The following is a 26,575-nucleotide window of genomic DNA, read 5'->3' on the forward strand; positions in this document are numbered from 1 at the left end:
AACGCTGGCTTGGCGGGTTGCAGGCCCTCAACCTCCTTGGATTCCAGGCAAACAGGTTTGGAATGTCTCCCCTCCATAAAATTTTTGATGAAAGCTTGAGTAATTTACACTATGGGGTGGGACTCTTAAAAAAAAAAAAAACTGGGGTCAACACCAGGCGAAAGGCAAACAACTGACACCTGTGGGGCTCGCTGGCGTGGACCCCGGGTCGGCACAATCCCCTGCCCGGACCGCCATGGCGCTGGGTTCTCTTCCTGCCTTCAGCTTGGAACCAAAGGGTGGCTGTGGCCCCCGGCTCCCGCACCTCACCGCCATGAACGACTCACGACAAGCAGGGCGCCGTGGACACCGCCCTCCGGCCACCCCCGCGGGGGCGGGGCCTGCTGCCGCTGAGGCTCCTGGGAAGATTCTAAACGTTCTGGAGCCCCGGGTGGGGCGCCTGCCTGGAACGCGCTCCTGAGTCGGCCGGAGGCGGGAAAAGCTTGAGGAGAAATTTTTCTTTCTAAACATTTGAGGCTAGTGGGGCAAAACAACTAAATCCTATTCTCCTGAGGTTGTGTAACCGGAAAACTATCAAAATCTGTGGTAAAAAAGTGGTTTCTTTTTCCCGTTCACTCCCAGTACTTTATTGTGGAGAGAATTTTGGCGTTTCCTGGACTGAAAATGCATCACCGTTGGATGGGGTTCTCCTATTGGCCATTTTCCTCAGGGTCTCCGTCGTTTGCCATTTTAAAGAGGTTTTAGCCTCATTCCGATCAGATGAAGTGGGTCTCTTCAAAGGATTGTGTTTTTAAACCAAACAAATCCCCGTGGTGGTCGTTTTGGTGTTTCCTCAAAACCTTTGACAAATAGGAGTGGGGCAGACCCGTGGCTTTATTTGGGGCTGTAATTCTCATTCTCCGGGGTTGGGAGGGTGAAAGGAAACCACAAATAATCTGGGGTTACATCTTTAGGATTTTCAGAAAAAACAGATTCTCCCAGAATGTCTGAGAAAAATAGGTTGATGGAGGAGACTCGGCTTTTTAAATAATTTAGGCTCTCCCTCTTTTTTTTTTTTTTTAAAAACTCTTCTGAGAGATTTCAAAATTGGGGTACCTCGTGGTTGGCATTTGGGGTCCCCTTTGAGTTCTGAGAAGCCCATGAGCCCCTGCCTCCTAGTTCTCCTGATTGGGAAACAGGACAAACCCAAACCAGGCTGGCATTTGGTAATAATGGAAACACTAATTTGTCCATAGTGATAGTGACAAACTTCACTGATTGAGTAAGCTAGGATGGTTTTTTCCAGTTTTTAAAGTACATATATACTTGCACAAGTGTATTTGTTGGCATGAAAAAGGAATCCACTGAAAAAGGCAAATTGCAAAATAGCATCACTAAGGATCCCTCTGTTAGGAAATGTGTGTGTGTGTAAAATTCTGGACTGATAAAAGCGAAAGTGTTTATAAAAGAATTTAATTTTTTGACAATTTTATTGTGTTTTGCCATGTTGTTTGTGTAATAATTATCTTAAGGGATCTACTGGTTTAAATGTCCCCTGAACACCAAAGTCCAGCGTTATGGTCTTATTTGAAAAGAAATTCTGCTTTTCACCCACCAGACATCCAAGTTCTTTGTCCTGTTTTCAGATGTATATCTCATTTTAAATGGATGTAAGTTGATATGTAACCACTTAAGATGGATAAGTAACAATGTGGTTTTAGTAATTTTGTTTGTCCAGGGGAAAATTAAGTTGGGTCAGATTGTTTTCTGATGAAATGTGTCAATTGTTACTTTGGAGATAAACAGAATTGTAATTACGCATCTATGTAGCTATTATACCATAAAGACATTGTTTACTGAACTGGAGCGATAAAATGGCTCTGATGCATAGTACGCTAAATATTTTTAAAGAATTATTTTTTTTACTGTTAAGTAATCATTTATTTATTTATTTATTTTAAAGATTTATTCATTTTATTACAGCCAGATATACAGAGAGGAGGAGAGACAGAGAGGAAGATCTTCCGTCCAGTGATTCTCTCCCCAAGTGAGCTGCAACGGGCCGGTGCGCGCCGATCCAGAGCCGGGAACCTGGAACCTCTTCCGGGTCTCCCACGCGGGTGCAGTGTCCCAATGGGCAGTCCTCAACTGCTTTTCCAGGCCACAAGCAGGGAGCTGGATGGGAAGTGGAGCTGCCGGGATTAGAACTGGTGCCCATATGGGATCCCGGGGCTTTCAAGGCGAGGACTTTAGCCGCTAGGCTAGGCCGCCGGGCCCTATTTATTTTTTTTTTAAAGATTTATTTATTTTATTACAGTCAGATATACAGAGAGGAGGAGAGACAGAGAAGATCTTCCGTCCAGTGATTCTCTCCCCAAGTGAGCCGCAACAGCCAGTATGCGCCAATCCGATGCCGGGAACCAGGAACCTCTTCCGGGTCTCCCACATGGGTGCAGGGTCCCAATGCATTGGGCCGTCCTCAACTGCCTTCCCAGGCCACAAGCAGGGAGCTGGATGGGAAGTGGAGCCGCCGGGATTAGAACCGGCGCCCATATGGGATCCCAGGGCGTTCAAGGGGAGGACTTTAGCCGCTAGGCTAGGCCGTCGTGCCCAATCATTTATTTTTAATAAGTTACATTTGTTAAGCTCTCTTTCGGAAATGTTCTTTTAAGTCGGGTTTTATTCTTCCGACGATATAACAGTGATTATTAACAAAAAATTGAAATGAAAGAAAAATTATTATGTATCTGTTTACTCTAGTAGAAATTTATTTCACTGTTTATTTGCATATATATCAGAATTGGAAATAGTAATGCACCAACTTAATCTGAGGTAAATTTAAGTAACTCTAACCTATATTTTTTCTATTTAAAACATTATTTATTTATTTATTTATTTGACAAACAGAGTTTGAGAAAGAGGAAGAAAGAACTCTTTCTACTGGTTCACTCCTTAAATGGCTACAGCAGCCGGGCCTGGGGCAGAGCATGGCCAAAGCCAGAGCCAAGAGCATCATCTCTGTCCCAAGCACTTGGGCCATCCTCCACTGCCTTTCCAGAAACAATAGCGGAGAGCTGGATCAGAAGTGGAGCAGCCAGGATAAGAACCTGCACTCACACGAGATTCTGGCATACCAAGGGACATCTTAAAATGCTATGCCACAATGTCGAGTCCCTCTCTTTATCTTTAATGTTTCTAAAACAGCAACAAAAAGACGATATTTAGTTTTAAAGAAATAGAAAAATATCATCAAAATTTATTTACATAAATGCTTTTTTAAAAAATAGAAAGGCTATAAAAGCAAATTGCTGATTAATGGCTATTGAATGCTTTTTTATTTTGTATTGACTTTTTTGTGTTGGTATTTTGCTTTTTTCCTATTTTGAGTTTTTCTATTTTTAGTTTAGATCTCATCCAAATACAGCTCACTCCCTCTCTTTTTTTAAGATTTATTTATTTTTATTGGAAAGTCAGATTTACCAAGAGAAGGAAATACAGAGAGAGAGATCTGTCTGCTAGTTCACTCCCCAAATGTCTGCAATAGCCAGAGCTGAGCTGATCTGAAGCCAGGTACCAGAAGTCTCCTCTGGGTCTCCCACGCAGTTGGAGGATCCCAGAGCTTTGGGCCATCCTCTACTGCTTTCCTAGGCTCCAAGCAGGGAGCTGGAAGGGAAGTGGAGCAGCTGAGCCATGAACCAATGCCCATATGGCATCCCAGCACATGGAAGATGAGTCACCGAGCCATTGTGCTGGGCCCAAGCACAGCTCTTTTTTGCTTTTAAGACTCACTCTCTAGAATAGTTGGTCAAGAGGAAGAAGATTTAAAATTTTTCTTTTTAAATGAAGACTTATTTATGTATTTGAAAGAGTTGAAGAGAAACAGAGAAAAAAACTTGCACCTGCTGTTTACTCCCCAGGTAGCTGCGCTGGCCAGAATCCTAGAGATTCATAGAGGTCTTCCTTGTGAATGGCAGGGGCCCATCTTCTGTTTTTCCTAGGCCTTTAGCAGGGAGCTGGATTGGAAAAGAAGCAGCTGGAACATGAACCAGTGCCCTTAAATTTTTTTCAAATGGTGACATTCTAAGTTTTCACTGGAGCTCCATTATTTGCACATCATAATAGAATGTTTATAAATGTGGTGAGAAGACAGTTATTACCTATCAAAATGCTGACCTTTTCATTAAAAAAAAAAAAAGACAACTCTTCATTGCTCTAATTTCCTTTTTTCTTTGTCTCTTGTATCTTGTTTTTATAACTAGGATCAATTCATGAAATAAGAAAAAGGATGGCATCTAAAATAAACACTGATTTCACTTTGATTCCCAACCAGAAATATAGACGTCGCAATCGTCATTCCAGCTACTTACCCAGCAATCTAGTTTCAGATTCTCAGCCCTTATCTACGCTTGGAAGTTTCAATGCCTTGCCATTGGAAGTATTTCAAATAATTTTAAAATACTTGTCAGGTGAGGTTTGGAGACTATGAATAGGCTACATAAGATACTGGAATTATTCAACCTTTCCTGATAATTGTTTACTATCTTAGGCACTGCTAAAATGTTAATAATGACACTTGTTTTTTAAGGTTTTCATCATTGTTAGATAAGGGATACAGTGAGATAAGGGATACAGTGAGAAAACATAATATTCTTACTGTTGAAAAGTGTGCCTCTAATTATGATCACATATTAACCTGATTGTTACATCCCTAACAGGTTTCTAATTTATTAAGAATTGAATGTGAAATAATATTTAGATTTTTATCCACCAGGCTTATCACTTTTTTAATATTACTTTTTAAAGATTTATTTATTTGAAAGAGTTCCAGAAATGGTGGGGCTAGTGGGAAGCAGGAAGGGGGTGGATAGAGGGAAAAAGCTTTCATCTACTAGCTCATTTCCCAAATGGCTGCGACAGCCAGGACTGGGCCAGGCCAGAGCCAGGAACTCCATCCTGGTCGCTTAACCCATTGTGCCACAATGCTGTCCCCCTCTCCAGGATTATTATTCTTGGCAAATTAATATAATAAACTGGAGCCTGCATTGTGATGTAGCAGGTGAAGCCACTTCTGATCCAGCTCCCTTTGGGTGGCATGGGAAAGGCCACAAAGTGGTTTGGACCCCTACTACCCATTTAGGAAACCTGGAAGAAGCTCCTGGCTTCTGATTTCCACCTGGCCAAGGCCTGGCCATTGTAGCCATTTCTGGAAGGACCCAGCAGACATAAGGTTTCTCTCTCTGTTTGTCCCTCCCTCTCTGTAATTCTGCCTTCCAAGTAAATAAATAAATCTTTTAGAAATAAAAATAAAAAAGATAGTAAATGGTACTAACATTCTTCTATTTAAGCTGTACATACATGCATGTGTCTGTTTCTTTTGGTAGTGAAGGATATCAGCATGTTAAGTATGGTGTCCAAAACTGTCAGCCAGAGCATTATTAATTACATCTCAACTTCATCAGGAAGCAAAAGGCTGTTGCTACAGAACTTCCATACCCTTGAGCTGCATGACGAGACAGAGAACTTTGCTATCCTGGAGCACTACCGATCTCTAGGTACATGACATAAAGAGAATTGTGATAAGTAAAGAAACATGCTTGGTAGAAAGGACAGATTACTCAGTCCTAGAATGCTAGCAGAAAATGAAATGTTTTTTTCTGAAATGTGCCCATTTCTTTTTGTTGTTGTTTGTTTGTTTAAAGATTTATTTTTAATGGAAAGTCAGATATACAGAGATGAGGACAGAGAGGAAGCCATTTTTTAAAGATTTATTCATTTTTATTGGAAAGACAGATTTTTATAGAGAGAAGGTATAAAGAGATCTACTGATTCACTCCCCAAGTGGCTGCAATAACTGGAGCTAAGCTGATCTAAAGCCAGGAGCCAGGAACTTCTTCCTGGTCTCTCACACAGGTGCAGGGTCCCAAGGCTTTGGGCCGTCATCCACTGCTTTCCCAGGCCACAAGTAGGGACCTGGATGGAAAGTAAAGCAGCTGGGATATGAACCAGAGCCCATATGGATTCCGGCACATGCAAGGCAAGGACTTTAGCCACTAGGCTATTGTGCTGGGCCCTAGAATGTGTCCTTTTCTATGATGGTTTTATTCTTCTATGTGAGGACCTTCCCTTAACAATAGCTGCCCCTTGCACTTGTCTTTAAAAAAGAACCTACACTTCAATGTCAAGTGATCACAGTCCTTGCGCTTGTGTGTTATGCTTATATGATCTAGGTGGTTTACCAATTTAGGAACTGATGTGTTTTCTGTACTTTAATTCCTGTGGAATTTAACTGTTTTCCCTTTCAACCATAATCTAGTCCTTTAGAAAGAAATGTAAACACATTATTATGGTGGATCATTTGCTCTTCTATCAGAAACTTTGATTTCTTTTTTAAGCACTCTGCACTTGCTAATAAATCATTATGCTCTAATTAAGTTGACTTGATCAAAGGAATTCTGTATAATGTTTCTTCCCTTGATATGTAATCATTCGTATCTTTCACCCCATTCATTAGTTTCACTCTCCCTAGAGTGCTAAAATAAAATTCTAATTTCTACTTGACTAATGACACCAACTTAATTATGAAATCACTTTATAATTAACCAAAGCATGGCAATAAAACCAAGAATCACAATGATGCTGGGATTTAAATAAAGGTACGATAGTAAGTTAAATATTACCTTCTGGTAGCCCAAAGGTGCTTAGATTTAAGAAAAATAGGACTATATGTATATGTAAATACAGCAAAGCATATTTGACTAGTTAGTAAGAGGCATGTGTCTCATTTTAATGTTAATAGTTTCAATGTTGATAACTACACTTACTAAACCCTAAAATAAAACACTGCTATTGCTTTTCCTACTTCTCATTGTAAATCTTTGTGCAAACATTGCTTGTTGCAGGGGAAGCGGTACTTGGGTACTTGGGTAATTTAAGGGTAATATAAGCTTCTCATGGGAAAACCTTTATTGTTATTTTAACATGCATTCAATATTTTAAAAGTACAGTAAAGGAATGAAGGAGAGACAGAGATCTTCCATCTCCTTGTTCACTGCTCAGATGGTGGGGTTTAGTCCAGGCTCAATGCTACGAGTCTGGAACTCCATCAGGGTCTCCCTCTCAGCAGGTGCAAGCTTGGGTCCTCCTCTGCTGCTTTCCCAGGTGAGTTGGCAAGAAGCAAGATCAGAAGCAAAGGAACCAGGACTCACCCAACACTCTGATATGTCATGTTAGGATTACAAATGGTGGTAGCTGGGCCCAGTGCTATAACCTAGTGGCTGAATCCTCACCTTGCATCCGCCAGGATCCAATATGGGCACTGGTTCTAATCCTGGCTGCTCCAACTTCCCTTCCAGCTCCATGTTTGTGGCCTTAGAAAGCAGTAGAGGGTGGCCCAAGGCCTTGGGACCCAGCACTCACGTGGGAGACCTGAAAGAAGCTCCTAGCTCCTGGCTCCTGGCTTCAGATCGGCACAGCTCCAGCCATTGCAACCACATGGTGGAGTGAATCATTGGATGGAAGATCTTCCTCTGTGTCTCTCCTCCTCACTGTTTATCTGACTTTCCAATAAAAATAAGTAAATCTTAAAAAAAAAAAAAAAAAAAAAAGGTTTATGGGGCCCTGCACAGTAGCCTAGTGGTTAAAGTCCTCACCTTGTATGTGCCAGGATCCCCATATAGGCACCTGTTAGGTCCTGGCTGCTCCACTTCCCATTCAACTCCCTGATTATGGCCTGGGAAAGCAGTTGAAGCCTTGCGACTTGCACTGCATGGGAGACCTGGAAGAAGCTCCTGGCTCCTGGTTTCAGATCAGTTTAGCTATGGCCACTGGGGCCACTTGGGAAGTGAGCCAGCAGACAAAACATCTTTCTCTGTCTCTTCTTCTCTCTGTAAGTCTTTCCAATAAAAATAAATAATCCTTAAAAACTGGTTTTATGCATGTAGCTATTTCAATATCCACTTAATTTTGATGCAAACATCTAGTTTATGTCTTATTTTTCAGGTAAATGATGGTAAGTACATTTTCTTTCTTTTGGGGGGGGTTGTAAGTACATTTTATTATGCTGCCATTCCTATCTGATCTTTTATTGTTTTTCAGATGTTAAAATAACATTTTCAGAGCCCTGTACTTTAGAGATTGTAAATTTTAGTTTGCTTCTTCACACAAAACAGAGCAGATGGCCAGTGTATAAAGAACATTACATCTGACTCTATTTTAGTTGGAAGAACTTGAAGAAGTCAGTCTCTAAAGAATATAACAGAACACCTGTGTGGGGGAAAAAATGAGCCAGTATTGAGTTTTATGGTAAATTACAATTCTTAAAAGTAGGAGTTTTACATTGGAGAAGGCAAGCAACACACAATTATAACTTACCACAGCCCAACTATGATATACCAGGGACTAGATGCCAAAATATGAAGGGAAAAAAAAACTCAGCTTAAAAACCAGACACTGAAATGTCTTTTCATATAAAAATAAGGAAGGTTTATGATTAAAACTCAATTCTGCTCATGTGTTCAAGCATAGCAACTTCTAAAAATAAATTATGTTCCCATAGGTTCTTCATAATTATATAAAGTAGTTATTATGTAAAAAAGTAAATGCAAAGAAGTTGAAAATTGAAGAAAGTCATGATATGCAGGCATGTATTCCTCTACTATGTATCTTATTTTTAGTTTGAGGACATCTGTCCTGATAGGAATGTTAAGAGTGTATTGCCATTTTAGGAAAACAGAGCACTTAGAAAAAATAAATCATATACTGCCTGTCACTGTGGCTCAAGTTACATACCTCACTGACAACTGAGGGCATTTTTTACTTTTTGAATGTCTGAACACACAATCCTTTATACATTCTTTACATGTAAACCCCATAAAAGGATATCTGTCAAAGAAGAAATAAGTATTTCATCCAAACTACATACTTCCTGTGAGCATAAATGACCCCTACCCTCTGAAATTTTTAGTAATTAAGACTAATTGCTTTGTATTTGGAGAAAGGGAACCTTTTTTCCCATTCTTCCCTTGCCTTTCATTAACAACTCATAAAATATTTTCTTTGTGCATATGTGGTTAATTTCAAGAGATATTGGAATCTATTTTCTAGGAAATAAGAGTTTCCTTAATGTATCTGATGTGTTTGTGTCGTATTATTGTATCTTTAAATAATTTTATGGAGCAACGATTTCACAGTTTTTTGGACAGTGTTATCCCAAGGCCTCCTAAACAGAAATCAGAGTCACACAGAAAGCATCATGTAATTCTTTTTTTTTTGTTTGTTTGAAAGTAAGAGTTACAGAGAGAGAGAGAGAGGAGACAGAGAGAGAGATCTTCCATCTGCTGGTTGTTTCTTCAAATTGCCACAAAGGCCAGAGCTAGGCTGATCTGAAGGTGTCCCATGTGGGAGCAGGGACTCAAGCACCGGGCCCCCTTCCACTGCTTTCCCAGGCACATTAGCAGGAGCTGTATCAGAAGCGCAACAGCCAAAATTCAACTCTGTACCCATTAGGAATGCCAGCACCTTGGTGCCAGGCCTCTCCCGAACTTGGTAGTACGAATCACGTGAACTCAGTCCACTTTCTGACCTTCAGGAAGCAATACGTGTGCCCTATTGATATCCTTAAATTAATTTCATTGTCATTTTTCTCTCCCATCCTACCTTTTCAGGTCTTCTATTTAAAAGATGTACACTGCTGTTGCCCACCAAAGAAAGATTGAAGTACATCCACAAGATACTCATAGAAGTAAGACACTTCTGAATTAGTTCACAATCTTGATTGCCTGTAAAGATATTTTATTACTAACATCATATATTCATTTTACGTCTCTTTACTTAGTAGAATGTCATAAATTAGTACTAAAAACATTGTTAATGATAAGCTAATGCTTTACCACGTGCTGAAAGATTAAATACCACTTATTATAGTACAGTACACTTTCACTTATGTACTGTCAACCAGATAAAAAAATATCCAAAGGAAAATCTCAGAAATAAGAATTCTTATGTTTTAAATTACTTACCATTCTGAATAGTGTGATGAATTCTCTGCCATTCAACTCCACCTCAACTAAGATATGAATCATCCCTTTGTCCAGAGTAGTCTCACCGTGCCACCCGCCCATCAGTTGCGGAGTGGCTAGGTTGTTGGTGTTATCAGGTCTGTCATCCTAGTGTCATGGTGCTAGTATTCAAGCAACTTATTGTATTTAGCATTGGCCCCAAAGCACAAAAATAATAATGCTAACAATTTTATTGTTACTATAATTATTCTGTTTACTAATTATTATTGCCTATAACCACTTACATTACCTAATTTATAAGTTAAAATTTATCACCATAGAGGCCCAGCACGATAGTGTACCTATTAAAGTCCTCACCTTGAATGCGCTGGGATCCCATATGGGTGCCAGTTCTAATTCCAGCAGACCCACTTCCCATCCAGTTCCCTGCTTGCAGCCTGGGAAAGTAGTGAAGAGATGACAGCCCAAAACTTTGGGACCCTGCACCTGCGTGGGAGACTCAGAAGAAGCTCCTGGCTCCTGGCTTCAGATCGGCTCAACTTTAGCCATTCAGCTGCTTGAGGAGTGAACCATTGAACAGAAGATCTTCCTCTCTGTCTCTCCTCTGTATCTGCCTTTCCAATATAAATAAATAAGTCTTTAAAAAAATTTTTTTATCATCATAGGTACATTGAACAGAAAAAAAAATAGAGTACAGTATGAAGTATTTTTGCCTTTCATAAGAATCCTGAGGTATAAGGTGATGAGGTGGTCATTTTATTAAAATGAAATAATTTTTGGAAAACTCCATCCATGTTTTAAATGTTCAAAAATATAGAAATATATACATATATTTAACTTTTATTTATTTGAAAGAGAGATGACTCATTTTGTGGTTCACACCTGAAATGGCCACAAGAGCCAAGGTTGGACCAGGCCCAAGCCAGGAGCTGGGAGCCAGGAGCTTCCTCTGGGTCTCCCACATGATTGGTAGGTCTTTGAGCACTTACGCCATCTTCCACTACTTTTTCAGGCCATTAGCAGGGAACTAGATTCAAAGCAAAACAGCTGGGACACCACAATGCCAGCCCCAGAAATGTATTTTTTTAATGTTATTTTGTTTTATCTTTATTTTTTCATTTTTTTTTTCTTTTTGATGATTTTTATATAGTTGATTAGAGCTCAAAGAGTCAAGGGCTACAAGATAGTGGGTAAGATCATTGTTTCTACATTCTCTCTTTTCCTTCCTGTATCTGGTGGGAGAAGAGAAACAAAAGGAGAAGCCACACCTACCCTCCCAACCATCCCAGGGTCCCAGATGTGGGGCATGCTCCAAGGGCACTGCTCAAGCAGTTTTGATAGTTCGTCTGTTCTGAATTGTTGCCAGTCTCGCCATTCCAAGCACAATTGTCGCTGTCCTGCAGCGATGGACTTAGTGCACGGAGCCTATAATAACACGTGTGGTCCCTGACTGATGGTCGAAAGCCAAAGTTTATTAGTGGCATCACATAGGATAAGGGAGGAGGCACTGAGCTTTTCAATAAAACCCATCAACTGTTTCTATACTGTTGTTTGGGACTCTTTTGTTTTCTGTGTTCCACCAAGTGCTCTCATTCACATGCTGTCCACTCAACTGTTCTCATACAAATGATATCCATTTAGCTATAGGAATGGTACACACTCAGTTGTTCTCATACAAATATTATCCTATCAGTTGTAATCCTATGCTCTCTCACCTTCTAGGGTCACAACGTCCCTTTACACACAATGAAATCTCTTCAGAATCCACTGGCTGACATAGTCCACCTTATTGTCCCAAGAACATATATTTTAATATGTAAACTAGCACACCTTTAATGATTGACCCAGAAATATGTATCAATATGTTGGGGCGTACTCTCTAAGTAAGATGGAGTTTTCTACACAAATCCAACATGCATCCAGCTGTCATGGTTCAGTGCTGCACTCAACGGTGTGCAAACTGTGACACACTGGCTTCTTCATGTTAGTATTTTCAATGAGCTCTGGTTTTCATTTTTACAGAAACTCCCCAGATATCTTTCTGCCATCTACTTTGTCACTCCCCACATCATTCTGTATGTTGTTTTAAGATTATTATTCATAAAAAGCATCATGTTCATCAAGATGATTTTATTGCTGAGAATTTGTTCAGTAGTTATTCATCTTCAGCAAGATAAGGCCCAAATTCCATAGTTGGATATTTAGGTTTCTCCCAACAATACAACTTTAATTCTTACTATTTGGAGCCTAATAAGCTGGTTATATATTTTTTTTACCAAACACAAATTTAAATTTGTTTATTTTACCTCAATACAATTTTGTCTTTACTGCTTCTCTCACCAATCCATTTTATTCATTGTATCTGAATCCTACTTTAAGCTTTTATAGCTATACACAAATTTCTCTTTTTCTTATTTTCATACTATATCATACAGTTTTTTTTCATTTACTGGTGTTAACATTTGTTCATTTTCTAGCCCAGATAATTATAATCATGTCATAGATACACATCTTAGTCTCATAAGTACATGAAGCTCCTGGAGGAGAGAGACTTCACCTCACAGGGCTAATTAGAATTTATGCTGAAAACAGTCTTGCTTATTTCTCTTAAGTTTGAATGTCAAATAGTTGTACCGTTCCACTGAAAACGCAGAATTTATAATTGTTCTTTTTACAGATTCCCTGTTTTAAATTCAATGGCTGTGCAGCTCCTATACAATGCTTAGGATTGTCATGTTATGGCATGTTTTTACAGGTACTTTTTCTTAAAGTTACTTAAAAGACAAAACTACAGAGAAAGAGAGAGAGAGTTAATGAGAAAGAGATAGCTGCTATCTGCTGGTTCATGCCCCCAAATAACTGTATTTGCCAGGGCCAAGTCTGTTCAAAGCCAGGAGACTGAAACTTCTTGGTTTTCCACATGCGTAGTAAGGGCCCAAGTACTTTTTTTTTTTTAAGATTTATTTTTATGGGCCTAGCTCAGTAACCTAGTGGCCAAATTCCTCATCTTGCATGTGCCAGGATCCCATAAGGGCACCGGTTTGTATCCTGGCTGCTCCACTTCCCATCCAGCTCCCTGCTTGGAGCCTGGGAGAGCAGTTGAAGATGACCCAAGGAGTTGAGACCCTGCGCCTGTGTGGAAGACCTGAAAGAAGTTCTTGGCTTCGGATCAGCTTAGCTCCTGGCATTGAGGCCACTTGCGTGACAGGAGATCGTTTCTCTCTTTTCTATCTGTAAAAATCTGCCTTCCCAATAAAAATAAAACAAATCTTAAAAAAAAAAAAAGTGGAGCAGCTAGTACTTGAACCACACCCATATGGGATGCCAGCATCACAGGCAGCTGCTTTGGCTCTCAACTATTTTCAAAAGAATTTATGTGTTAATCAACATTTCACAATCTAATTATAACTACATTTCATTTGAATCTCCTCTTCATTTATCTTTGTGTATTTTAGTATGTTCAAAGATAATTACTAAATTTTGTCCTAATAAATAGCTTCGAGGATGTTTTAGATAAATGTTCTGAATTGTCAAGCATACACATCTGGGCCCAACCTGGTGCAGCACGTTAAGCTGCTGTGTATGGCATTCCATAGGAGTGCTGGTTCAAGACCAGGCTGTTTTACTTCTGAGCCGGTCCCTGATAATAAACCTAGGTAATCAGAGAAAGTCCAAGTACGTGGGTCCCTACACCCACGGCTGGGGCCCCTAGCCTTGGCTTGGCCCAACCCCAGCTGTTGTGGCCATTTGGGAAATGAATCAGCAGGTAGAAGATCCCTCTTCCTCTGTCTCTTGCTCTCTTTCTAATTATGCCTTTCAAATAAATAAATAAGAAAGAAAAGAAGAATAAAAAAAATTGCCACATTAGAATGAGATCATTATCATTTCTAAGCCGTGTCATAAATGACAGCTAGAGGGAGTGGTAAGGGTTTTGTTGTCATCTTAAAACAAAGCCACAGTGTGGTTATAAGAAGTATGTATTGGAGGATTTGGCTCACTTCATTATATTCCTCATATTGTGAAAATTCAAGATTCAGTCCTCAGAAAGAGAACTTCCTAACAAAAAAGAAACTGAGTTTTAGAGTATGTCTAAGTTATAGCTAAGTAAATTTCTTAGTAGCAAAGTTGATAAAGATTGCATATCATCTTGATTATATTCTAGTGACAGTATGCTCATAAGAGAGTAGTGGCTGTACTTTGATGTAGTGGTACAGACATCCACGGTGCTTTCTTTATGTTATTTCCTCAGACCTTAACAGCAGGTTGGGATGATCTCGAGTGCCATCGTGTGTTTAACTTCGTGTGTGAGCTGACTAACCTGTCCCGCAAGATGCAGGCTGTTGTTTGCAGCAAACCAGGTAAAGAACTGTAATAAACAAATAATGTTATACAATGGATAGACCATCTTATAACGCAATGTACAGATTATATTATAATGTCAATGTACTCAAAAATATATTCCTATATTTTTACCATATAAAATGACAAACCTTTAATGATGATGGACTTGAAAATATGGATAAATCTCCAAATAAGATGGAGTTTTCCTGTGCAAATTGTGGCATACATCCAACCTGATGGCTCATTTCTATGCTTCTTCCCTTTTTCCTTCCGCAGAACCCTCATTCAGTGTGATGACCACTTCTGGGAAGGAAGGGTAAAAGCATTAGAAGGAATTTACAAAAAAAAAAAAAAAAAAAAAAAAAAAAAAAAAAAAAAAAAGAAGGAATTTACGAGAACCTTTAACATATGTACAAATGCAATGATTTATTTAAGTTTTAAAATCTAATGCAGAGGCTGGCATTTGTCCTAGTAGTTAGGATGCCTACTGGGATACCCATAGCCTATGTCACAGATTCTGGGTTCCATCCTGACTCTGGCTCCTGATTCAGTTCCTAATACACATCTCAGGAAGCAACAGAGATGGTTCGAATAACTGATTCCTGCTATCCACGTAGGAGACCCAAATGCTGCCTGGTCTCAGTCTTGGCTACTGCAGATATTTGGGGAGTAAGTCAGGGGATAGGATCTCTGTGTCTTTGTGTCTCATTTCCTCTGAGTCTCAATTAAAAAAATATATATGTAGGGCCCAGCGGCATGGCCTAGCAGCTGAAGTCCTCACCTTGAATGCACCAGGATCCCATATGGGCACTGGTTCTAATCCCAGCAGCCCTACTTCCCATCCAGCTCCCTGCTTCTGGCACAGGAAAGCAGTTGAGGACTACCCAAAGCCTTAGGACCCTGTGTCCACATTGGAGACCTGGAAGAGGCTTCTGGCTCCTGGCTTTGGATCGGTGCAGCACTGGCCATTAAGGCCACTTGGGGAGTGAATCATCGGATGGAAGATCTTCCTCTCTGTCTCTCTTCCTCTCTGTATCTGCCTTTCCAATAAAAGATAAATAAATCTTTATTTAAAAAAAAGGTAGAAGCACAATGTAATAACAAATAATTTATCATGTTACTCAGTTGATGAAAAACTTGTGTTAGCTCCCTGATAGCTTGAAAATAGAAGGATTTATACCAGTCTTCATCATCTTATCCCAAGCTTACCTTTCAAACTAATGACCCATTACTCATTGTATCATTTTAAGATATTGCTCTACTCACTGGGTCTGACACCTCATTCTACCTCATTTTGCTGAGATACCATCTCTCCTTCACATCCTTTAATATGCTCTTTGCCTGGCCTCTCGGAAGCCTTGCCTAATTTCAGAGCGCAAGAATCTCTGAATTCCTGTATTATTTGACCTAACATAGCAAAGGCTTTAGTCTTAGATCATTAGTAGGCATCTTATTTATACTTCTGTTATCTACAAGCAAGTAGGACATAAATGGTATAAAAATGCAAAATGGTTTAGCTGCTATGGAGAATAGTTTGTTCCTCAAAAAGCTAAACTTAGAATTACCATGGGACTCAGCATTTCTACCCCAAGAATGCACTTGATGGAGTAGAGAGCAGGAACATGGGCAGATCCTTTCACTCTAAAGTTCACTGCAGCATTGTTCACAATAGCCACAGTGGAAACAACCCAAGTGTCTATCAACAGATGAATGAACAGAATGTGATACATACTACAATATTGATGAAGCTTTGTTTTGCTAAGTGAAAGGAGGCAAGAACAAAAGGTCAAATACAGTAGGACTCCACTTACTTGAACAGGCAAACTCATGGAGTCAGAAAGTAGATTAGAGTTTATCAGGAGCAGTGGTGGGTGAAGAAAGGGAAGTTATTGTTCAGTTGTTACAGACTTTGTATTTAGCATGATGGAAAAGTTTTGGAATTAGTGATGATGATTGAACAACAGTGTGAATTGATTCCACTCAATTATATATGTAAAGATAATTAAAGTGGAAAATTTTATATTCTATACATATATTAAAGATTTATTTATTTTTATCGGAAAGGCACATATACAGAGAGAAGGAGAGACAGAAAGAAAAAGATCTTCCATCTTCTGTTTCACTTCCCAAGTGGCCACAACAGCTGCAGCTGAGCCAATCCGAAGCCAGGAGCCAGGAGCTTCTTCCTGGTCTCCCACATGGGCACAGGGTCCCAAGGCTCTGGGCTGTTCTCAACTGCTTTCCCAGGCCACAAGCAGGGAACTGGAAGGGATATGGAGCAGCCAACACCAATAAGGGATCCCAGTACATGCAAGATGAGGACCTTAGCCACTAGGTTACCATGCTGGGCCTTGTTCTGTATATATTTTTACCACAATCACTTTGGGTGAACTGTATGGTACATAAATAATATTTCAAACCAGTGGCTTAAAAAAATAGTCAAGGGGCCCGGCAGCATGGCCTAGTGGCTAAAGTCCTCGCCTTGAGAGCCCTGGGATCCCATATGGGCGCCGGTTCTAATTCCGGCAGCTCCACTTCCCATCCAGCTCCCTGCTTGTGGCCTGGGAAGGCAGTTGAGGACGGCCCAATGCATTGGGACACTGCACCCGTGTGGGAGACCCGGAGGAGGTTCCAGGTTCCTGGCTTTGGATCGGCGTGCATCGGCCCGTTGCGGCTCACTTGGGGAGTGAATCATCAGACGGAAGATCTTCCTCTCTGTCTCTCCTCCTCTGTGTATATCTGACTGTAATAAAATGAATAAATCTTTAAAAAATATAAATTACTTTAAAAAAATAGTCAAATCCCATCTCATATCCAATAGAATAACTAGAATCAAGCAGTTTGGTAACAAATATTAGGAAGAATAAAGACATCAGAACCCGAGATACACTGCTGATGGGAATGATAAAATGGGTGTAGCCACTTAAGAAGACAGTGTGATAATTCCTCAAATGTTTAAACAAAGTCACAAAATGATGTAGCAGTTCCATTTCTTGGCATAACTCCGAGAGAAATAAAAACATATTCACAGAGAAACATATAACAATATTATTAGCAACATTAGTTGTATTAGCCAAAAGGTAGAAAAAATCCAATGTTCATCAGTAATGAATGGATAATCAAACTGTATTATACCCATACAATCAAATATTATTTCTAGTAAAAATAAATTAAAATACTAAAATATGGTACAAATGGAATAACCTTGAACATGCTTTGCTAAGTGAAATAAAACAATCACTAAAGACCACATACTACATGCTATCATTCATATAAACACCATGATTAGGAAAATTATGGAGACACTGAGCAGATCATTTAGTTCTGAAATATTAAAGTACATAGAGGGGCCCAGTGCAGTAGCCTAGTGGCTAAAGTGTTCAGCTTGCCTGCACCAGGATCCCATATGGGATCTGGTCCTGGTCCCAGTTGTTGCACTTCCCATCCAGCTCCCTGCTTGTGGCCTGAGAAAGCAGACGAGGACAGCCCAAAGCCTTGGGACCCTGCACCCGCGTGGGAGACACTGAAGAAGACCTGGCTCTTGTCTTAGATCATTGCAGCTCCAGCCATTGTGGCCACTTGGGGAGTGAATCAGCACATGGAAGATCTTCCTCTCTGTCTCTCGTCCTCTAATCCCAGCGGGGCTGCTGGGATTAGAACCAGTGTCCATATGGGATCCCGGCGCATGCAAGGCGAAGACTTCAGCTGCTAGGCTACCACACTGACCCTAAATATGTCTTTCAATTGATCCATTATTCAGTGTTTTGAATATAAATCAAGAAGATAAAGGTAAGTAGATGGTTAAACTATGAAGTTTGGTCAGTTAAAAAACAGATAATATTAGCGGCTGGCTAATTCTCCACCTCTAAGAACCAGTATTCCATGTGGGTGACAGTTTGTGTCCTGGCTGCTCCACTTTCAATCCAGCTCCAGGATTGTGGTTTGGGAAAGCAGCAGAGGATGACCCAAGTCCTTGGGACCCTGCGCTGTCGTGGGAGACACTAAAGAAGCTCCTGGCTCCTGGCTTTGGCCACTGCAGCCACCTGCGGAGTGAACCAGCGGATGGAAGATCTTGCTCTCTGTCTCTCCTTTTCTCTGTAAACCTGCCTTTCCCGTGAAAATAGTTTTTAAAAATTCCCTTCTTACTTTTATTTTAGAAATCCACTTTATAATCGTTCTTTAACCACAAAGGCTAGAGGCTGCTGATCACTATCTGATGACTCTGGAAGGAGTGACTTACAACTTTTTTGTCTTCACAGGAAGTGCCCGGAAATTGGAGTTAAGAATCAGACTGTTCTGCAGGAATGTTCTGCTTGATCACTGGTCCAGTCGAAGTGATTCAGCTTTTTGGTTGACACGAATATTAAAACCCTGGCCAATGGTGAATCAAGCAAGATTACTGTATATCATCTTTGGGCCAGTATCTCCTCATGATGGTGAGCACCTGCGTTTCAGGAACATGTGTTACATAACTGGTTAATCACTTAGACTTTGGAAAGTGTAGAATTTTGCACCTACTCAGTTTTCTCATTCCTATTCACTGAACAGGGTTCCATGATTTCAAAGATGTATACATTAATTTAAGCACAACCAAAACTTCCAAGACAGATTTAGTTCTGCAATAGCTCATTATTTTATTGTAAAAATTTTTTTATGGGTTTTTTTTTTTTTTGGAAAGTGAGATATACAGAGAGGAGGAGAGAAAGAGAGGAGATCTTCTGTCCAATGATTCACTCCCCAAGTGACCGCAACAGCTGGAGCTGTGCTGATCCAAAGCCAGGAGCTAGGAGCTTTTTCTAGGTCTCCCACATGGGTGCAGGGTCCCAAGGCTTTGGCCCATCCTTGACTGCTTTCCCATGTCACAAGCAGGGAGCTGGATGGGAAGTGGAGCTGCAGGGATTAGAACCGGCACGCATATGGGATCCTGGTGCATTCAAGGCAAGGACTTTAGCCGCTAGGCTACCACCAGATCTTCTTTGTTTTACTTTTAAAATATTTATTTTTGTCATATTTATAAGTCAGAAAGTGAGAAAGAAAGAAACGTCCATCTACTAGTTTATTCCCCAAATCCCTGCAACAGCTAGAGTTCAGCTAGGCCAAAACCAGGAGCCTGGAACTCTCTCTGGATTTCTCACGTAGGGGGCAGGGCCCAAGTACCTCATCTATTCTTTGCTGCTTCCCAGAATACACATTAGTGCAAGCTGGATAGGAAGCAGAGGAGCCAGGATTTGGATGAGGCGCTGGAATATGGGATATGTGCATCCCGTGCGGTGACTTCAGCCACTGCTCCAAACGCCTGCACCACTGAACATAGTGTATGTTCATGGTTACACATTATTTTAGCCCAGGGTCGTGCTTCCTGCTCGAAGGACTGATAGTGCTCATGAAGCAAGATGGTAGACACAATTCACGTTTTACTTAGTTTTGGAAGCGTACTAGGAATTTTTGTAAGTTTGTTTTGCCTCTGTTTAGTCTTGGTTGATTAATGTTAACATTATTAGGGCATTTCTTTAGTTCATATTGACATATTTCAGGAAATAAGGAGCTTAAAAGACCTTGACTGGCAGCAGGAAGCCAGTCTGGGATTAAAATTTTGTTGTATGTTGTTGTGTGTAGACAAAGAAAATTGGTCCTAGACAAAGAATCATAACTGATTAGAACGCCCTGTCCAGTAACCTAGCGGTTAAAGTCCTTGTCTTGTACGCCCATATGGGTGCCTCGTCCAGCCCATATGGGTGCTGGTTCTAATCCCAGCGGACCCACTTCCCGTCTAGTTAGCTCCCCACTTGTTGCCTGGGAAAGCAGTCGAGGACGGCCCAAAGCCTTGGGACCCTGCACCCGTGTGGGAGACCCAGAAGAGGCTCCCAGCTCCTGGCTTCAAATTGGCGCAGCACCAGCCATTAAGATCACTTGGGGAGTGAATCATCAGATGGAAGATCTTCCTCTCTGTCTCTCCTCCTCTCTGTATATCTGACTTTACAGTAAAAATTAAGAAAAAAAAAAAGACATGCCCTCGTTTTGGAAAGTTAATAGTAGATTTTATTTTATTTTAATAAGATTGCATCACTTGCTCATTCTAAGTTCGGTTATGAGGTGTTACCTCTAAACTAGAAGCCTGTTCTGTGTGATGAAGCTATCCTTGTTTCATTGCCTACTGCTGTGTGCTGCATCATCTCTCTAAGAAATCTTCAAATATATACTGTTCTCAGGACTGATTTCATTATGAAAATGCAATGTATATAAATAATAATATTCCAGTATGTAATCCACTTTCATTTTTAAGCAATCCATGAAGTTTTAATCAAAGTCAACCATTCTGTCCTAGCCTAGTTTTTGCTTCAATTCAGGACAGGTGTTTTGGCAGAAAATGACAGAAGGACCTACAGATGAATCGAGTCTTAAAGGTCTGGCAGATGCCATTAAATTACTATATGACACAGGCACCAAGGAGTGGACAGCAGATGATGTCATCAGTCTCGTGGACGAGCTATCAGGTAGAATGTATAGAGACTGATGTACAGTAACATTAACATACGATTAATACAGTTATAGAATTAGAAGGCTATTCCTACAGGTATAAATTAAGTGCCTGAATCATTCGTTGCTTTAAAATGTTTTAAAGTTTGGCCTTATGATTGGAGAGAATACATGTGGTCAATTTCTTTTAATTTTAAATATTAGATCATTGTTATAATTGTCATGTGTTGACTAGATTTACTGTACTCATTTTGCAAGTTTCAGAAATACCCTGCTAGGTTATGTAAGGAGAAAAATCCTCCCCTGCTAGGTTAGGAAAGGTGAAGCAGTTTTTCCCATTCCTGCCTCATCCTTTAGATTGTAAAGCTAACAGAGCTTCTCTGCGTAGCAGCAGCTTCGACCATCTTGCCTGATGATGATACATGTGTTGAACAGCTTCAACTAGGCCTTGAACACGTGTGTAGGAGCTGCCATGACCTGGCCCTAAGCCTGTCTCTGGCTAAATGCTATAATTATAATGTTAAAAACATTTTCCCCAAGCAGTTCCCTTGGTATTAATTGTATTTCCAATGAAGTGTTATGATGTTACAAGTATGTAATGTTTCCCAAGGCTATCATGCAATTTCTCATTAAATAACTCTTCTTCTTCTAACAAAAGTGGTTCCCCGTGAGTGGCTCCTAGAGAATAATGCACGACTTCTAATCTTAAGTGGAAACAACATCTGTTTCACTTTCATGGCTAGTAAAGCTGTGAACGGACGGGCCCTTGAACTGTCAAGACTTATAGTCTTTTTGGCTTTGGTAAGTAAAACGTTTTCCTCTAGCTAAATGTTTAACATCACAGTTGACCTGCCAGGGATTACCTTGAAGAAATTTAAGTATATATTTTAATGTTTCTCTTAAAAATATTAAAGTATGTATAATAAACAATAACATGCTCTTTTTAAAAATATGTATTTTATTTATTTTGAAAGGCAGAGTTACAGAAAGAGAGCGACCCTCTATCTGCTGATTCACTCCCCAGATGGCCACAATGACCAGGACTGGGTCAGGCCAAAGACAGGAGTTTCTTCTAGGTCTCCCACATGGGTGCAAGAGCGTAAGAAGTTAGGCCATATTCAGCTGCTTTCCCAGGTACATTAGCAGGGTGCTGGATTGGAAGTGGAACAGCATATAGAATGCCAGTATCACAGGCAGCAACTATACCAAATGCCACAATGCCACTCCTGAATTATTCTTTACATTAATTTATTCCCCTTGTACATCTAGAGTGTCATTACATACCTCAACATACCCCTAGGGACCAGACATGTGGCCTAGCAGTTAAGAGGCCAGTTTGACATGTGTTTGAGTCCCAGCTCTGCTTCTGACTGCAGCGTCCTGCTAATGAGCACCCTGGGGAGACATCAGGTGATAGCACAAATTGTTTGGTCCCTGGCAGGCACAAGGGAGACCTGGATCGCATTCCTAGCTTCTGGTTTTGACCTGGTCCAGCCCTGGCTGTTGTGAACTTTTGCTGTGTGAGCCAAGGGCTGGGAGTTCTATTTGTCTCTGCTTCTCAAATAAATTTAAATATATATAAATATTAAATATTAAATATTAAATATTTCTTTCACAATAATCAGTGTGGATGGAAATGGTAGGGAAAGGATATAAAAGTGATTAGAGGTAAATTGAAATAAGACTGGGAAAATTGAAATTTGGAAATGGGTGTTAGGAATTCATTACACATTTTTTAATATATTTTTATTTTGAATTGTGAACTATGTGGTACAATTTCATATAGGCTGGGATTCCCCCGCCAAACTCCCATCCCCTGACAGATTTTCCCCATTTTACTACAATAGTGTAGTCCTTCATAAGGAATCATAATTTTATTAGTCTCTTATTTAAGTGTACCCCGACATTGTTAGTACAGACAATGTCAGGCAGCCCAGCATCCCACTGTCTACACATGTCCAACAGTTTCATTGGGAAGAATTCATTATACTTATTTTGCTAACTTTTTATAGTTAAAATGCTTATCAAAATTTTAAAAATGGGGGCCGATGCAATGGCTCAAAAGGCTAATCCTCCACCTGCAAGTACTAACATCTCATATGGATTTTGTGTCCCAGCTGCAGTACTTCCTATCCAGCTCCATGCTTGTTGCCTAAAAGCAACGCAGGATGGACAAAGTCCTTGGGCCCCTGCACCCACATGAGAACCTGGAAGGAGGCTCCCAGCTCCTAGCTTCAGATCATCTTAGCTCTGGCCCTTTCAACCATTTGGGGAGATCTTCCATCTGCTGATTCACTCCCCAAGTGGCCGCAACAGCCAGAACTGAGCTGATCCAAAACCAGGAGCCAAAAGCATCTTCCAGGTTTCCCATGAAGTGCAGGGTACCAAGGCCTTGAGCTGTCCTCTACTCCTTTCCCAGGCCACAAGCAGGAATCTGGATGGGAAGTGGAGCAGCTGGGATATGAACCAGTGCCCATATGGGATCCCGGCAGATGCAAGGTGAGGACTTTAGCCACTAGGTTATCACTCCAGGACAAAGCTGCTTATATTTTTTAACAGAAAACAAGGAGAGACAGAAAGAAAGGTTATCCATCTTCTTGTTTACTCCTCCAAGTGCCTGCAACAACCAGGACTGAACCATGCTGAAGCCACAAGCCAGGAACTACATCTGGGTCTCCCATATGGGTGGCAGGAACCCAAGTACTGGGACCATCATCCACTGCTTTCCCAGGTGTGTTAGCAGGAACCTGGATCAGGAGCAGGTGTGGTCAGATCTCAAAATACTCTCAGGGATGCAGATGTCCCAGGTGGCAACTTAGCTTTCTACACCACAACCCCTACCCCTGCATGTATCTTTTGAGAAATTCAAGATTTCTGTAACTAAGTTCAAGAAGACAACGACAAATATATATATGAGCGTGTGTGTGAAATGAGGAAGTAGAAGGAGCCACTGTCAGGGGAAAGTAGCGGACAGATGAAGGTTTTTAAGGGCAGATGGGGGAGCGACAACAGATTCATCCAAGCTACAGAGAAGTGGAACCGCATAACTCCTTAGGGCCCTGAAGGCAGTTGCGTGTTATTTCTGAAGAGTGCACCTGTGTGGAACAGGAATGGGTAAGAAGGGAGAGGCTGGTGAGAGGGGAGCTCTACAGACCATCCCCTTCACAAGAGCCGCTGGTCAACTTAGTGTTTGTGGTAGGTCACCTTGGTGGCACCATAGAAAATAGTATAGGAAGAAAGTCACTGAGGGGAGAAAAGCCCTCTCTAGAAGCCTTCTCAGACTGATAACTCTGATCATATTGTTGCCTGAATTGCATTCGATTTGTCCTCTCTTACCTTCATTTACTGTTAGTGCTTGTAGGCTATTCTGTGTACTGGGTAAGCCATTTCCCAAAATAGATTGCAAGCTCATTGAAATCCATGCTGTATCACTTATTTTTTTCATTGTGCTGGGTACAGTACAGTGCTTCACATGGGATGAATAGTAAGTCTTTACTGTAAGATTATCATTATTTAATTATACCATTATGTAGGGGGTTTTTTTCATGTTATATATGGCCTTGTGAGTTGCATTGGCTGTTTAGAATGTTAATGTATAAACCTTTTGCATTGCAGTCAGTTTGGGTTGGGAACCTGTGATCTTTACATATTTATATTTAAAGATTTATTTATGTGAAAAAAGATTTATTCATTTGCAAGTCAGAGGTACAGAGAGAGGGAGGGCGGGAGAGAGGTCTTCCACCCATTGGTTCTCTCTCAGATGACTGTAATCAGGAATCAGGAGTTTCTCAAGGTTTCTTATGTGGGACCCAAGTACTTGGACTATCTTACACTACTTTTCCCAGGCAGCTAGTGCAGGGGCTAGATCAGAAATAGAACAGCCGGGACATGAATCAATCCCCATATGAGATGCCAGCATTATTGCAGGCAGAGGCTTTACCCACAACACCACAACATCAACCCCTTAATATTTGTATTTAAATAATGGAAAGCCAAAGAGTCCTAAAAATCTCAGGGTGGGGATTTAATCATGCCGTGGAATTCTCCTGTCCTTTGAAATAGCCTATTTGCTTATCATCCTTATCGGAGTTCTTGAAAATAGAGCTTTCCTTCATGGATTGTCTTTATAACCTTCATTCTTAGCAGGTGCTCAACAAATGCTTTATTTGGAAAATCAGTTTTACTGAATGAGCAGAAGTAATTTTTCATATACTCAATAATAATACTCAATACTACTACTAATAATAATGCTCACTAACTTCTAATGTTTTTGCATTAATGCATAGTACTCTGTAATAATAATTAAAGCGAGTCTTTATTTATTTCACACTTTTTTTTACTAAAATTGTATTACTTAAAAGCAATAGAAAGTAGCTGAAATGATGCCATATCAGGCTAGCCCTCCACATGTGGTGTCAGCATGCTATATGGTTGCAGGTTTGAGCCCCAGCTGCTCCACTTCTGATTTAGCTCCCTGCTGATGGCCAGGGAAGCAACTAAGGAGAGCCCAGAGCCTTGGGCCCCTGCATCCACATAGCAGACCCGGAAGAAGCTCCTGGCTCCCAGCATTAGACCAGCTCGCCTCTGGCCACTGTGGCCATTTGGAGGGTAAACTAGCAAATGGAAGATCTCTCTCGCCCTCTCTCTCTCCATTTTTCTATCTCTAGCTCAATCTCTCCTTCTCTAACTCTGGCTTTCAAGTAAAAAAAAAAATCTTTATTAAAAAAAGAATATTAGGTATAAGAGCATTTCCTATTAATAGACTTAGCATGGTGAAATGCATAGTAAAATATGCAGAATAATAAATCATCTTTGCCAAAACAGTTTTCAAATTCTTCAGCTTGCTTCACAAGGTTGACAAAAATTCTTTGTGTATCTAAATCAGGTGTGTGAGAAAGAGCTCTACTGCATGGATTGGGCAGTGAAAATGATGCAAAAAGTCTGTAAAGTGTTTAATACTCCAGTGGAAAGAAATAATTTCTTGCAGAATGTAGCCAGTGCATTTGCAGGTATCATAATGGAAATGCTGCACTCAGTTATGTCTGGTGAGTAGGAATGTAGATGGTGCACAGGTGTGGATAAAATGCATTCTAGTCTGCCCTTAAGATAGAGCCTGCTGTATGTGAATTTTTGTTTCTAAACTAACAATAGAAAAAACTAACATTTTTAGCTTGTTTGTTTTTCTGTGAGATATATTTAGCTCCTGCCTTAGACAATATCATAATCTTGTTTTATATGTAGGAAAACTAAGGTTTAGAGAAATTACCTGACTTGGCCAAGTTCATAAAATCGAGGCCACACACCACGATGCAACATTTTTTTTTTCTTCTGATTTTCTAGCCCATTGTTCTTATGTAATCCCATGGCTTAGGAAAGGGTGCTAACAAAGTTTTCTGCTTTAAATTTTACTGGGGGCAATTGGAACATCTTCCAATTGTATGATTAAATGTTGAACTGTCATTTTATTTTCCCCTCTGTCTCTGTGTCTGGCATGTAGGAGATCATGATGAAGACAACAGAAGCTTTTTGAATTTGTTCCATCTTGTACATGCTCAGGCTAACTTCCACAAGGAGGTCCTGTATTTGACCATGGGGGCTGTGTCTACCTAAATACTCAACAAGCTTTTCCTCTATAGAGTGTTTCCCTGAACTACCAACCAGAAGATTGCTACTTGTTCACATCCAAAGAGTAGCATCCATGGGACTTACCATCTAAGTAACCTCAGAACATGGCAGAGAATCTGAGAAGTAACTGCTTGTGC

At 40.4% G+C, this 26,575-nt stretch overlaps 1 protein-coding gene across 5 annotated transcripts; it reads left to right on the top strand.

Moving 5' to 3' along the window:
- Positions 1-432: 432 nt before the first annotated feature.
- FBXO47 (F-box protein 47) lies at positions 433-26,575 on the top strand. 5 transcript variants are annotated; one of them, XM_058675904.1, is made up of 12 exons: positions 433-585; positions 1,598-1,649; positions 4,239-4,445; positions 5,361-5,531; positions 9,642-9,718; positions 12,673-12,750; positions 14,245-14,353; positions 18,596-18,772; positions 20,684-20,830; positions 21,472-21,614; positions 25,699-25,858; positions 26,311-26,575. In XM_058675904.1, exons 3-12 carry the CDS (start codon positions 4,265-4,267, stop codon positions 26,421-26,423), a joined length of 1,356 nt encoding a protein of 451 aa, XP_058531887.1. In that variant the 5' UTR covers positions 433-585; positions 1,598-1,649; positions 4,239-4,264; the 3' UTR covers positions 26,424-26,575. The 5 variants fall into 5 exon arrangements, with proteins under 5 accessions (XP_058531887.1, XP_058531888.1, XP_004591188.2 ...); XM_058675905.1 differs by having other exon boundaries at positions 4,310-4,445; XM_004591131.4 differs by lacking the exon at positions 1,598-1,649.

Source organism: Ochotona princeps, chromosome 17 (assembly GCF_030435755.1).
Source record: "Ochotona princeps isolate mOchPri1 chromosome 17, mOchPri1.hap1, whole genome shotgun sequence".
NCBI classification, from domain to species: domain Eukaryota; kingdom Metazoa; phylum Chordata; class Mammalia; order Lagomorpha; family Ochotonidae; genus Ochotona; species Ochotona princeps.